The sequence below is a fragment of the Mus pahari genome, chromosome 4 (genome assembly GCF_900095145.1).
Source record: "Mus pahari chromosome 4, PAHARI_EIJ_v1.1, whole genome shotgun sequence".
Lineage (NCBI taxonomy): Eukaryota > Metazoa > Chordata > Mammalia > Rodentia > Muridae > Mus > Mus pahari.
Genome location: NC_034593.1, coordinates 107540896 through 107553979, shown reverse-complemented (window position 1 = coordinate 107553979; position 13084 = coordinate 107540896). Strand labels below are relative to the sequence as shown.

The window sequence follows — 13084 nt, the reverse complement described above, 5'->3', positions numbered from 1 at the left end:
ATGACCAAGAAGCAAGTTGGGGAGGAAAGGGTTTATTCAGCTTACATTTCCATACTGCTGTTAATCACCAAAGGATGTAGGACTGGAACTCAAGCAGGTCAGAAAGCAGGAGCTGATGCAGAAGCCATGGAGGGATGTTCTTTGCTGGCTTGGCTTGTTCAGTCCACTCTCTTATAGAACCCAAGACTACCAACCCAGAGATGGCACCACCCACAAGGGGCCCTCCCCCTTTGATCACTAATTGAGAAAATGCATTACAGCTGGATCTCATGGAGGCATTTCCCCAACTGAAGTTCCTTTCTTTGTGATAACTCCAGCTGTGTCAAGTTGACACAAAGCTATCCAGTACACAGAGTAAGGGTTTTTTAATGTTTATCTGAATTTATAAATAAAAGTTAGAGTGCTAGTACTAGTAAAGTTTAGGAAGTAGAGGAGAAATCAAAGTACCCCAAAATCACTAGAAAGAAATATATTTTAGTGATTTATAAATTTTTGTATGAAATTAAAGGTGACCATCACACAAAATGATCAGGTTATAGAATCATTAATGATTCTGATTTATGTATTATTGTACACATATGGAAATACTGTATTGTATCCAGCAAATATTTATAATCATCATGTTAATCAAAATATTTTGATCATTTAAAGGGATAGCCATATCATTATTAGACAATACTCACATTTTTACATTAATGCTTTTTTAAAAAAATCTTCTAAAACATTACAGGAGAAAAAATTAATTTACAATGATAATATGAAATGTTATAAGCATTATCTCTTGGTTCTGTCTCAACTAGAGCTTTGATCAGCCTGCTCTGCGGGCATGATTGTGGGATACTTTCTTGATTGTTTACTGATGTAGAAGGACCCAGACTACTGTGGGAAGCACCATCTGAAGGCAAGTGGTTTTTGAGATGTATACAAATATTATCTGAGCATGAGCCAAAGAAAGGCATTCCTTCTGCTTAAGTTCCTTCCCTGTCTTCCCTCAATGATGTCTGGTGACTTGTAAGTTCAAGATGAAATAAAATTAAAGCATTGCAATTTTTAAAGACTGTAAGATGTTTAAATTATGTTGTAGCTTACATTTGAATTTTAAGGTATCTAAAGAAAAATAATAAAGGGCAGGTCTAAACTGGGATGTTTATATATCAGGTTGACATAGGTGGGTCTCCTAAAGGCTTCAGTTGTCAACTTGATATCGTTCAGAATACTTTGGTAGTCTCCTCTGGAAGACCGACTATGTGTGGATTGCCTATAGTGATGATTCTGGAACTTTTTCTTGCTTTAGATATTTAATTAATGTAGAAGGAGCTAGCCTACCAAGGGTGCTACCATTCCTGGGCAGGTGAGAATGGGCTACTTAAGAAAACTGCCCTATCCTTTTCAGTGAAGGGAAAGGAAGAGGAGTGGATCAGGGATGGGGGTCAGGGAGAGGAGAAAGGGAAACTGTGGTTGGGATGTAATATATGAGAGAAGAATAGATTAACAACAACGATAATAATTTACAGGATATTGATAATTTTCTGTATACTATTTTTATTTTTCCATTTTTTATTTCTAGCCTTTAGTAGATGCTCAATAAGTATTTGTTTGATTAAAAAAAAAAAAAAAAGCTGAGCACACACAAAAGGGAGTGAACCAGTAAGCAACACCCTTGCTTGGTTTTGGTTAAAGTTCATGCTTGAGTTTCCTGACTAACCTCAATGACGACTTGTGGCCTGGAAGTTTAAATTGGCTTGAGCTAGTTTGTTTTCAGTTTTTTCTTTGTTAGAATGTTTTATTACAGAAACAGAAAAGCAAGTTAGAATTTCATATGAAGAAAAATCGGCAACCTACAGATTGGGAAAAAAAAATCTTCACTAACCCCACATTCGATAGAGGCCTAATATCCAAAATATATAAAGAACTCAAGAAGAACTCAAAAAACCAAACAACACAATCAAAAAATAGGATATAGACCTAAACTGAGAATTCACAACAGGAATCTCAAATGACTGAGAAGCACCTAAAGAAATGTTTAACATCCTTAATCATCAGGGAAATGCAAATCAAAACGACCCTGAGATTCCAACTTACATCATTCAGAGTGGCAAAGATCAAAATCTCAGGTGCAATACATGTTAGAGAGGATGTGGAGAAAAAAGAAGATTTTTCCATTGCTGGTGAGATTGCAAACTGGTACAGCCACTGTGGAAATCAATCTGGAGGTTCCTTAGAAAATTGCAAATACATCTACCTGAAACCCCAGCAATACCACTCTTGGGAATACACCCAAAAGATTCCCCACCATGCCACAGGGGCACATGTTCTTCTATGTTCACAGCAGACTTATTTGTGATAACCAGAAGCTGGAAAAAAACCCAGATGTCCCACAACAGAAGAATGGAAACAGAAAATGTGTTTCATTTACACAAGGAAATACTACTCAGCTATTAAGAACATCCCGAGTTTTGCAGGCAAAAGAATGGAACTAGAAAATATCATTCTGAGTGAGGTAACTCAGACCCAAAAGCACATGCATGGCATGTACTCACTAATAAGTGGATATTAGCCAAAAAAAATAAAAGAAAAAAGAAAAAAGAAAGGAAGGAAGGAACGAAGGAACGAAGGAAGAAAATAAATGTAAGGTTGCTTCAGTTCCATTTGGGAACTGGGGGAAAGCAACCACAAGAGTGGAGGAAGGGACCTGAGGGACCTGGGAGTGAAAGGGGAAGTGGGGAAGGGGAGGGGAAATATGTTCTGGTATTGGGTGGGGGGAAGGTCTAAAGCTCTGAGGGCCAGCAGAAAGAATGGAAATAGGCAACCTAGGGAGGTAGGAGGGTAGGAGATCTCTCCAGAATGCACAAGAGGCCTGGGAGGTGAGAGACTCTCAGGGAGGGACCTTAGATGAAATGCCTTGCAGTAGGGAGAGCGAACTTGTAGAGCCCACCTCCAGCGGAAAGTCAGGGCATCCAGTGAGGAATGGTGTTGCTATTCCACAGTCCAAACTGTGACCAGTAAGTGTTCCTCTCTGAAAGAACTACAGGAATGGAAATGGAGAGGATCCTGAGGGAAAGAAGGTCCAGAGACAGGTCCAAAGTGGGATCCAGCTCAAAGGGAGGCCCCAAGGCCTGACACTATTACTGAGGCTATAGAACACTCACAAAAATGGACCTATCATGACTGACCTCTGGAAGACCCAACAAGCAGCTGAAAGAGTCAGATGCAGATATTTGTACCCAACCAATGGACAGAAGCTGCAATTGAATTAGGGAAAAGCTAGACGAAGCTGAGGAGGAGGGTGACCATGTAGGAGGACCAGCATTCTCAACTGACCTGGACCCTAGGTCTCTCAGATGCTGGACCACCAACCAGGCAGCATACACCAGTTGATGTGAGGCTCACAACACATATACAGCAGAGGACTGCCAGGTCAGGGTTCAGTCAGAGAAAATGCACTTAATCCTCTAGAGACTGGAGCCCCAGGGATGTTAGAGATCTGGTGGGGCAGTTGGGATATCCTCATGGAGACAGGGGGCGTGGAGGAGGTAAGGGATCTGGAACAGTCAGAAGGTGGACTGGGAGGGGAATAAAAAATAAGAAAAAGAAAAAAGAAAGGTTTGCTGAGATAGATTCATACAGATATGAATAGGGAAAGAAAGCATAAGACTCAAATAACATTTAAATGTGGGTATAGATAACAGTGCTATGTTAGGGAGAGAAAAATGTATGTACTCTCAAGTATTAATGTATGTCTTTTTAATGGTATTTTTCTTAATTTTTAAACAAAACATCACTTCAATATGTGCAGTATTAAATATGATTCCATTTGTGTAAATGCTATCCCTAAGAATCTCTAAGCATTATGTTGAGTTCCAGTTTAATATTGAAATTTTATTAGTCTGAGTAATTTAATATCAAAAAACTAACTGGGTCCTTGTGGAGTGTGAACACGGGAACAAGAACTGTCAAGGGATAGAGATGGGACAGATTTGAGAAGGCATGTTGAGTTTAAAGGCAATGGATTTCAGCTGGAGGTTGGAAATCCCCATGAATAAGATAAACACATAAATATATAAACAGATTAGCAACAAGTGTGAACATGTGAAGATATCCAACATGCAATTGGATAATAGAGTGACCAGGTGGGCGTATAGACCAAGGAGTTATACAGGAGAAAGTGGTGTGTGAAAATTTCTAGTAATCTAAAAATAGCAGTAGAATAAGAAAATTAAAATGTAGGATGACAAAGGACAGCAGTTTAAACAAGAGACTGCCCATGCATGGGAGCTGTCTTTAGGAGCTTTCTCTGTGAGGTTTAGTTTGTTTGTCTTTCCAAATTTTTAAGAAAAGGAACATTTAAAACAAACAAAGGCCATAGGATTTGTAATCATTGTCTTGTTGTCTTTACAGAGACGAGAACCTGACCACTCGCCAAGTTGCTGTTTCTGAGACCCAGGATTCTTCTACTTGTTAAAACAGTCTTACTCTCTTTTTGTGCAGACACTCCCTTTTAATTTATGACTATATTTTAGACAACTTTTAAATTCAAGGTTTGTCAATGGTAAAATTTTTCCTGAATATTAATCCTTTCTCTACAAAACCCATAGTTGGCTTCACGTATTTTGGGAGTCCTAAATTTCAAGGGCACCATGGTATGGCCTACATTCAATATCTTAAGGTCTCTTACTTGAAGATGCCCTGGGTGAGGTGGGAAGAGATACGTGATAAGCATGAAAACCATGATACACAGAACAGTGAAACACACGAACAAACACAAGGCCAAACAAGTCAGCCTGGCTGAAATGCATAAGTTGGTCATGGCAAACAAAGTGGTCATGGCAAAGATGAAGAGGGGTAGAGAAACCTATTCAAACATTTAGGGAAACCAAAGAAAAAGCAGAAATTCAAGGGGGTCTATAATAACCGTACATTTTTTCCTGAATAAGAAACTGAGTAGGTTGTATTCACATATTTATGAATATATATGTATATATGTGTTAGCAAGTGTGTGTTTACCAATGAATTAAAAAAAAAAGACCCTGAATTTGAGAGGATGGAAAGATACATGCAAAGGTTTGCAAGAAGGAGAAAAATTCGTAATCATACCATAATCTCAAAAATAAAAGAAGTAAAAAACTATACAAAGATTATTAAAACTGAAGTTAATAAAATGAACTCATCTAGGAACACTTCTATGTAAAGGAGGGAAGCTAATCAGATTGTAGAATAAAAATAAAGTAGAATGTTTAGAAAAAGTACAAATTAAGATTTAGTTGTTTACTCTTTTTCTTCTTCACCACAGAGTCACTGTACCAGAGCTTGTTCTACTATTTCGTCATTTGTTCATGTTTATCTCATCATAAAACCATTCAGTTAAAAAATCCTAGAAACTGACCTGACAATTTTCAGTACTTTGCTTTCTGCTGGTTTATGTACACCAACTTTGGAAATGGATAGGACTTCATCTGGTCCATATGGATAGACCAAATAGCTTTCTGGTCTGCATAGCTTCATTATGAATCAGATTCAAGCTCCTATCATTGTGGGTATCATCAAATGTGACACATGTAGTCTCCCTTATTGTAGCTGTGGCAAATACATTGCAACAAGCTTTTGCCTTCCTAGCACTCCACTAATAGAAATACATAATGCATTTTCAATCAGCTGAATAATTTTACTACCCAGTCTGCATGTTAAAAGTTGTATCCAAGTAAAACATATATATGTACATATTTTATATGTACATATGCAACTTATAAAAATGCTCATACAGAGTTAGGGAGATGGCCCACTGGGTAAAAGCACTTACCGTGCAGGCATGGGGGACTTGAGCTCAAATCCTCAGAAACCTTGTGAAATCGCTGAATGGTTCCATGAGCCTATAACCCCAGCATTGGTAGGAAGTACAGATAGGAGGCTCAGTGGGGATTTCTGGCTGTCAACCCAGTTCTTGGCTCATTAAGAAACCCAAGCCAATGCAATAAGTCAGAAAAGGATAAGGTAGGACTCTCAGTGTGCACTCACATAGGCACATGAACCAGCTTAGATTCATATCAAAACTCAAAGAGTACTTAAAAAAATGTGATATTGATGACACATGCATACCTGTATGTGCTTGTGAATATACCATGAAGCTTGTTTTCCATCGTTGACAGATTCCACTGTGGTGTTAGCCATACCCACAACATCACCACCTGCAAACACCCATGGCTCACTGGTTTGCATGGTCTCTGGATTTACTTCTAGGAGACCCCATCTGTTAAACTTGATGGGACTCAATGCTTCTTTCACTGAAAAAAGGGAAAGACAATAGGCAATGATAGATCAATGAATCATATAGCAGTTTGAAAATCAGGAATATATATATATATATATATATATATATATATATATATATATATCATATTCTATGGATATAAGCAGCTGTTTTAAATAAACCAGAAAAGATTGTAAGTTAATTGAAATACCAGTGTGAATTTCTTCAATAGTTCACTATTTAAACTATAAAAACAGACATCACATGTGGAAATTAAAAAAGAGTTGGGCTGTACTAAGTATCTACTTTACTACACAATGATACCTGAATCTATGAAGAAAGTATTTGAAATCCATATAATTGAATTTTCTCAAATGTGGTCATCCAGGAAGCTGTTTCCATTCATATCACCCCAATAGTGTACCTGGTTGCTACAGGTGGAATTGTATAGTTGATTCATGGATTGGGATTGAGAGCCAGTCATTTCTTTTCATAATAAGACACTTTATAAAGCAAAATGGTAAAACCCTATTGTCACCAAATTATTTACCATTATTGTTAAACAATTTGACTCAGGTATGTATCTGCATCAGATTCAAAATAAGTGTCTCTTTTGTTTCATAAAGGTCAGCAAATGTATATATTATCCTCAGTTCTTTGTGAAAATTCTCTTAATACACTTATATAATTATTTGCTATATGATTTCTCTAGTAATCTATAGATGTCATGGACAGGGTTGGGATAATTTACAGAAAATTACATAATTGAATTTTTTTCTGCAATTGTAGTTGTGAGAATTGAAACAGGAAGGCTGTCTGGAAGATGAAGAGCCTCTATGCTGGTAAAAATATGCTGGAGTTCAGGGTCATATGTTATCTATACGTGGCATGTCATGATTTTTAAATACAGCATCTAGATATGACAAAAAGAACTATTTTTCTTGTGAGGGAGAGAGAGAGAGAGAGAGAGAGAGAGAGAGAGAGAGAGAGAGAGAGANTGAATTCGGACAGGAGGACCCCGACCCCATCCCTCATACCTGCTCATGATCACAGTAGTAACCATCCAGCTTGTGAAGGTTAGGGGGACACTGGACACACACACAGAGAGAGAGAGAGAGAGAGAGAGAGAGAGAGAGAGAGAGAGAGAGAGAGAGAGAGAATGAAATAGAAATTTAAATTGTTAAATGAATCAACTATATAGTAAATAAACCACATATAGACGAAAGTGCTGTTCAAACAGGAAAAAAAAAAAAACTAATTTTCCCCCCACCAAGATATATAAAAAATGAGATACCATAAAAAGTATCTTGTTCACATACATAGAGTAAGTGACCAAGGAGTACCCAGACTCAGCTAGTAAATCTATAACATAATCCGTATTCCTAAGACTGAAAGGCCAGAGAGAATGTATGAGCCAGAAGATCAGACAATGTGTTTTCTGGAGATCACAGGGAAGCTATAGCCATGAATTTTCAACAACGTTGCTGTCTAAATAAGATCTGAAGAGAATTACAACAGCAATCAACATGCCAATGTGGATAGAGAATATATCACAAGGCTAGGTCCCTCAATGAAGAGCTACAAGCGGTCCTGTAAGTAGTGAGAACCATTCAGTTTTCCCCAGGATATGACACCTCTGATATGTTTCCCAATTTAAAGTGGCCAGCACTAAATAAGTTCATGTAGGAGCAGTACTAAATGGCTAAAGGGTCAAAAACATCAGACAAAGTTGCAGGCCCAAGAGGGAGGAGTAGAAATGATGTAAATACATCACATTCATGTGCAAGAATCCTAAGAAGTGATTAAAAATGAGCCTTGTTTTATACACGTTACATTCTACATAAAGTATGACTAGATAGCTATTCTTGAGCCAGTGTAGTTATGCTTTATCTGCAGGTATGTAGAGCCCAGAGAAACAGAAATGTGTATATGTGGCTTGCATCTGTACTACTGTGTGTGAGACAATACTTGGAATTTAGAAAATACTGGGCTGGATTGATGGGTGTATGAATAAGTGAGTCCACATGATACAGCTACCACAGTCAGGTTTCTATTTTAAAATCTGCTATTTGTATTTCTTATGCTATTTCACCTTTCATCAAGAGTAAAATTAAATATTCATGTAATTATTTTCAATGCAGAATGGCATTTTGAGATTTTTCTAATGTCTTTAAAGGTCACATGAAAGGAGACCTTTCTCATTGTTCCCCATTGCATAGCAGATCATCACTACCATCTGTTGACAGTTACTTGAGCTGCAAGAAGAACATCAATAGTGAATATGGCTCAAGTCTTCAATCTGGAATAATGTATCATCATTGAACAGCACATACAATATACTGTAGAAAGATAGACCAGTAACTGTAAATAATCATATATAAAATCTAAAAATTAGATACACTCCGGTACTAATAGAAGACTAAAATTAAGAAAGTTTTAAAATGGAAATCAATTTCAGGTCCCCTTTACACATTTAATATCATTTTTGACAGAAATAGCTTCAAAACTACTGGATTTCACTCTGAGAAGGAGCAAAATAAAGATTATGTTTTAGTTATTATTCCCTACAACACCTATGAAAGACCTATGTTGTGAAGCTATTGAAGTTTATATTGAGGATGCTGCTTTGATATGAAATATAATCCAAAAGAATGATAACTTGTATGTTTGAATATGCAATGCTGAGATTGTTAGTATCTACAAAACAGCCATTAGAAAATAAGAAGATGAATAAGACATGTGAATATAAACAGGGCTACAGTAGGTCCTAAATGTTTCTTTCAGCAGTACCAAGAAGCCACTCTGAGAACAATGTTCCTGCCAACAAAAACCACCAGCATCTCCAGTAGACTCTGTTAATGCACATAAAATATTTATATCATATTCACAACTTCACTGAATGTACATATACCAAAAATACCTTTCTCAGTTTCATGCATGTGCATGTCTCATGTGTGTGTGCACGTGTGCATGTGCTCATGTATATGAATGCCAAAGATTGATTGAGGGCTTTCCCTTAATAGAACTCCACTGTATTTGTTGACACAGAGTCTCTCACCGAACCTGCAGCTCATTAATATGACTCCACTTGCTGACCAATGAACACTAGGACTCTGCCTCTCTCCAAGCCACCAGCACTATAGTTTCAGCAGATAAGACTGTCCCTAGCTTTTTATTGTGTTGAAGGAATCTGAACCCAGGTTTACAGGCCAGGGAGCAAAGTACATGACTGAACAAGTCATCGCCACAGTCTTACCTTTATGAACGTCATTGGTTTTCAGACCATAGCCATTGTTCTTCCTCTTTTACCTTTTTCTTTTGTAAACCTTAAAGTGTCATAGCTAGATTTCAAATTAGGACTCCAATAGGGAAAATGTCTGTGCATTTGCTTTGTAATTTGTCAGTGAGGAGTCCATTTATTCTGCTGCCTGTAACAAGGGAATCTCTATTCTCTGCATCATTGGAATCATCCTTCAATGGACAACTCACTCTTCTGCTGATATATTTGACTTGGAATTCAGTGTAAACAAACCTCAGAAGCGGGTTACTGCTGCCTTGATGCAGCTAAGAAGGGACGAAGGCCCACGTGGATGAAAAATGTATGTTTACATTTGCAAACCAAATAACGGCTTGCCATTTCCTATGAAGTGTTAAATGAATATTAATAAAGGCTTGTATGTTTTTCTCTCTGTCTTGAAGGGTATAGGCATTTTCTGTTATGATCATTTACAGTCTCCCCACAAATTTCCATGGAATTGTATGTTGATGGAGACAGGCATATGTCCCAGCAGCTCCATAGTTGAACAAAACAACAACAAAAAGAACTTGAAAAGAAGCCTTTAAACATACTTATTCACAGTCCAGATTATTCTCCAAATGAGCGAGAAATATGCTAAATGATACGGTGCCTGGAATTTTATGCAGTCTCGAAAAGAACAGAAACATCCTTAATTCATACCAAACATTTAAGATTTATGTTAATTTTCTGCTTTAATTACTACTGTGTTCAAATGAGCTTATTTAAAAAAACAAAGGCATTCCAAGGTAGCTTTATAACAAGAAATGGTTTGGAAATAGGAACTTTTAGTCAATTTAATGTTATGCACAAAATTTTACATATATTATACAGAGCAAGAGAAGAGAGAGAGAGAGAGGAAGAGAGAGGGGGAGAAAGTCAGGGAGGGAGGGAAGAGTGGAGGGAGGGAGGGAGGGAGGGAGAGAGAGAGGAGAGAGAAGAGAAGAGAGAGGAGAGAGAGAGAGAGAGAGAGAGAGAGAGAGAGAGAGGAGACTTAATTGTATTGTGACACACAAGTTCTTCAATAAGGCACAGCTTAAAATCACAAAAACCATCCCTTAGGGACACATCAGCAGCAGATGCAGATTGCCAAGGTCAATTAAACTGACATAACCACGCTGTCATCTATGTAGAAGAGAAAACCATAAGCATTTGACACGTGTGTTTCTCAGTATTTTTTTTAAAAAAAGATGTGGAAGGTATTACAGCTGAGTACCTAAATATAAATCAGTTCTCCATAAACGAGGAAAACAACAGTGCAGAAATCATAACGGAAAGGATTACTACTATCCTTAGAAGAATCTGACATTATACAGGAATGGAAGAAAATAATCCTAAAAGATGTATCATGAAATATTATCCTGAAAACTTAGATGAATTCCCCATGAATGTTGTTTAATTTGAGAGCCGTGATGACCCAATAGGATCAAAGCATGATGAGAGAAGAAAACAAGCCAGGGCAGACATCTCAGAGATTCAGGGAAGAAAGCAAAATCGGAAGCAGATCAAACGGCTCTAACTCAGAGAGCCAGGGTCTGAGAATTCTGTCTAAAAAGAAGGACAACTGGGAGAAAGCCAGGGATAGAACTGAAACCACCTTCAACAGCTGAGAGCACCATGTCAGGCCAGCAGGCTCTGGGTACACATACATACCCCTACATTCACTACTGGGATGTAGTCTCCAGAGCCAACGGGGGCAGAAGTAAGGAGCTGCCACTGTCCTTTAACCACCCTAAGGAAATTCCCTTGACTCCCTATCTTTCTTCCTCTTCTCATGTCCTTTGCCATGTCATTTCTTACTCTGCTCAAAATAGAATTCATAATTTTCTGTTTGCCTCACCTACTCTGAAACTTTGGATTTTGACATGTTCTCCTTCTCATAGCTATAACCACATTTTTTTTTTTAATCCACTTTGTTAGAGTAATCCAGACTTCCCATTTTTTCACCATTCAATGATGCCTTCCATTCTGTCTATTCATTCAAACTTGGCCTATTTGGTTTCCAAATCCTGCGGCCCTGTCATCTTTCTGTAGCATCCATCAATTAATCTGCATTTTAATCTCTTCTCTTCTTACATGTACACAAACTCTTCTGACTGTACTCTTTCCATTTTTGTGTTGTTCCCGGATTGTAGGTATTATCCATTTCTAAAATTTCCTCTTCATAAGTCCATAAAACCCAGTCCACTGTGCATTCTCCATTAGAAATTATAGTCACTGTGTCCCTGACCTAGATCTCAATGAAAATGATCTCAAGCTCTACTTTGAAATCTTCCTCTATTCAGCTCCTTTCATCTTAGTTACTGTTGTATTGTTAAGGAGACACAATAACAAAAGGAACTTATAAAAGCAAGCAATGAATTGAGAGCTTCCAGTTTCAGAGGGTGAGTGTGACTAATGATTGGGGAACAGGACAGCAGGAAGGGACGTGGTGGCTGGAGCAGCTGAGACAGCTTGTATTTTATCCACAAGTTGAAGGAAGAGAGAGAAAAAGAAAGATTTGGCTTGGTATGGGCTTTTGAAATCTCAAAGTCCATCCCCAGTGGCACATCTCCTCCAACTAGGCCACACCTCCTAATCATTTCCCAAGTAGTTCCACCAACTTGGGGATCAAGTTTTCAAATATACAAGTTTACAGGGGCGACTCTCTCTCAAGCTGCTACACTTCCTGTCAGATTTTCATCTGCACAGTCCACTGTCCCTTCTAAATTATTACATCTAATCTGAGATCACAATCCTGCTCTGTTGCTTCATCCATTTTATAATAACTAGTGACCTCCATAATTGCTAGGTACCCCTCCCCATGGGCACCTTACAGACCTTTGCTTTTTTTCTCTGCTTCCAAAGCATGATGAGTCTTTTTTTCCCCTTGTTCAAGAAATGCCATTGCTTCATATTTCATGGAAAGTCCACAGGCTATCACATCTCTTTACACTGCCAAAACTAAAAATGAATTGCATAAATACCCAAGATGTTTCATTTCTTTCTCACTAGTATTTTAGAAATGCCCCTCACTACCTCCACCCCCTGTTAAAAACCGTTGACCTTCCAAGTGATGGCTTTGCTACTCATTCCCCTCCTGTTAAGAGCCATGGGACTTCTGTATTTGCCAGGCACTGGCATAGCCTCACAAGAGACAGCTATATCAGGGTCCTGTCAGCAAAATCTTGCTGGCACATGCAATAGTGTCTGGGTTTGGCGGTTGTTTATGGGATGGATTCCCAGGTGGAGCAGTCTCTGGATGGTCCTTCCTTCTGTCTCAGCTCCAAACTTTGTTTCTGTAACCCCTTCAATGGGTCTTTTGTTCCCCATTCTATGGAGGAACAAAGTATCCACACTTTGGTCTTCCTTTTTCTTGAGTTTCATGTGTTTTGCAAATTGTATCGGGTATTCTAAGTTTCTGGGCTAATATCCACTTATCTGTGAGTGCATATCATGTTTGTTCTTTTGTGATTAGGTTACCTCACTCAGGATGATATCCTCCAGAACCATCCATTTGCCTAAGAATTTTATAAATTCATTGTTTTTAATAGCTGAGTAGTACT

General features: G+C 38.1%; 1 protein-coding gene across 1 annotated transcript in view; it reads right to left on the bottom strand.

Moving 5' to 3' along the window:
* Dpyd (dihydropyrimidine dehydrogenase) overlaps positions 1-13084 on the bottom strand; it is an 844579-nt gene that overhangs the window by 467753 nt on the left and 363742 nt on the right. Inside the window, exon 12 of the mRNA XM_029537560.1 lies at positions 6094-6278. Coding sequence (XP_029393420.1) covers positions 6094-6278 — 185 coding nt within the window. The remainder of the gene's footprint in view (positions 1-6093; positions 6279-13084) is intronic.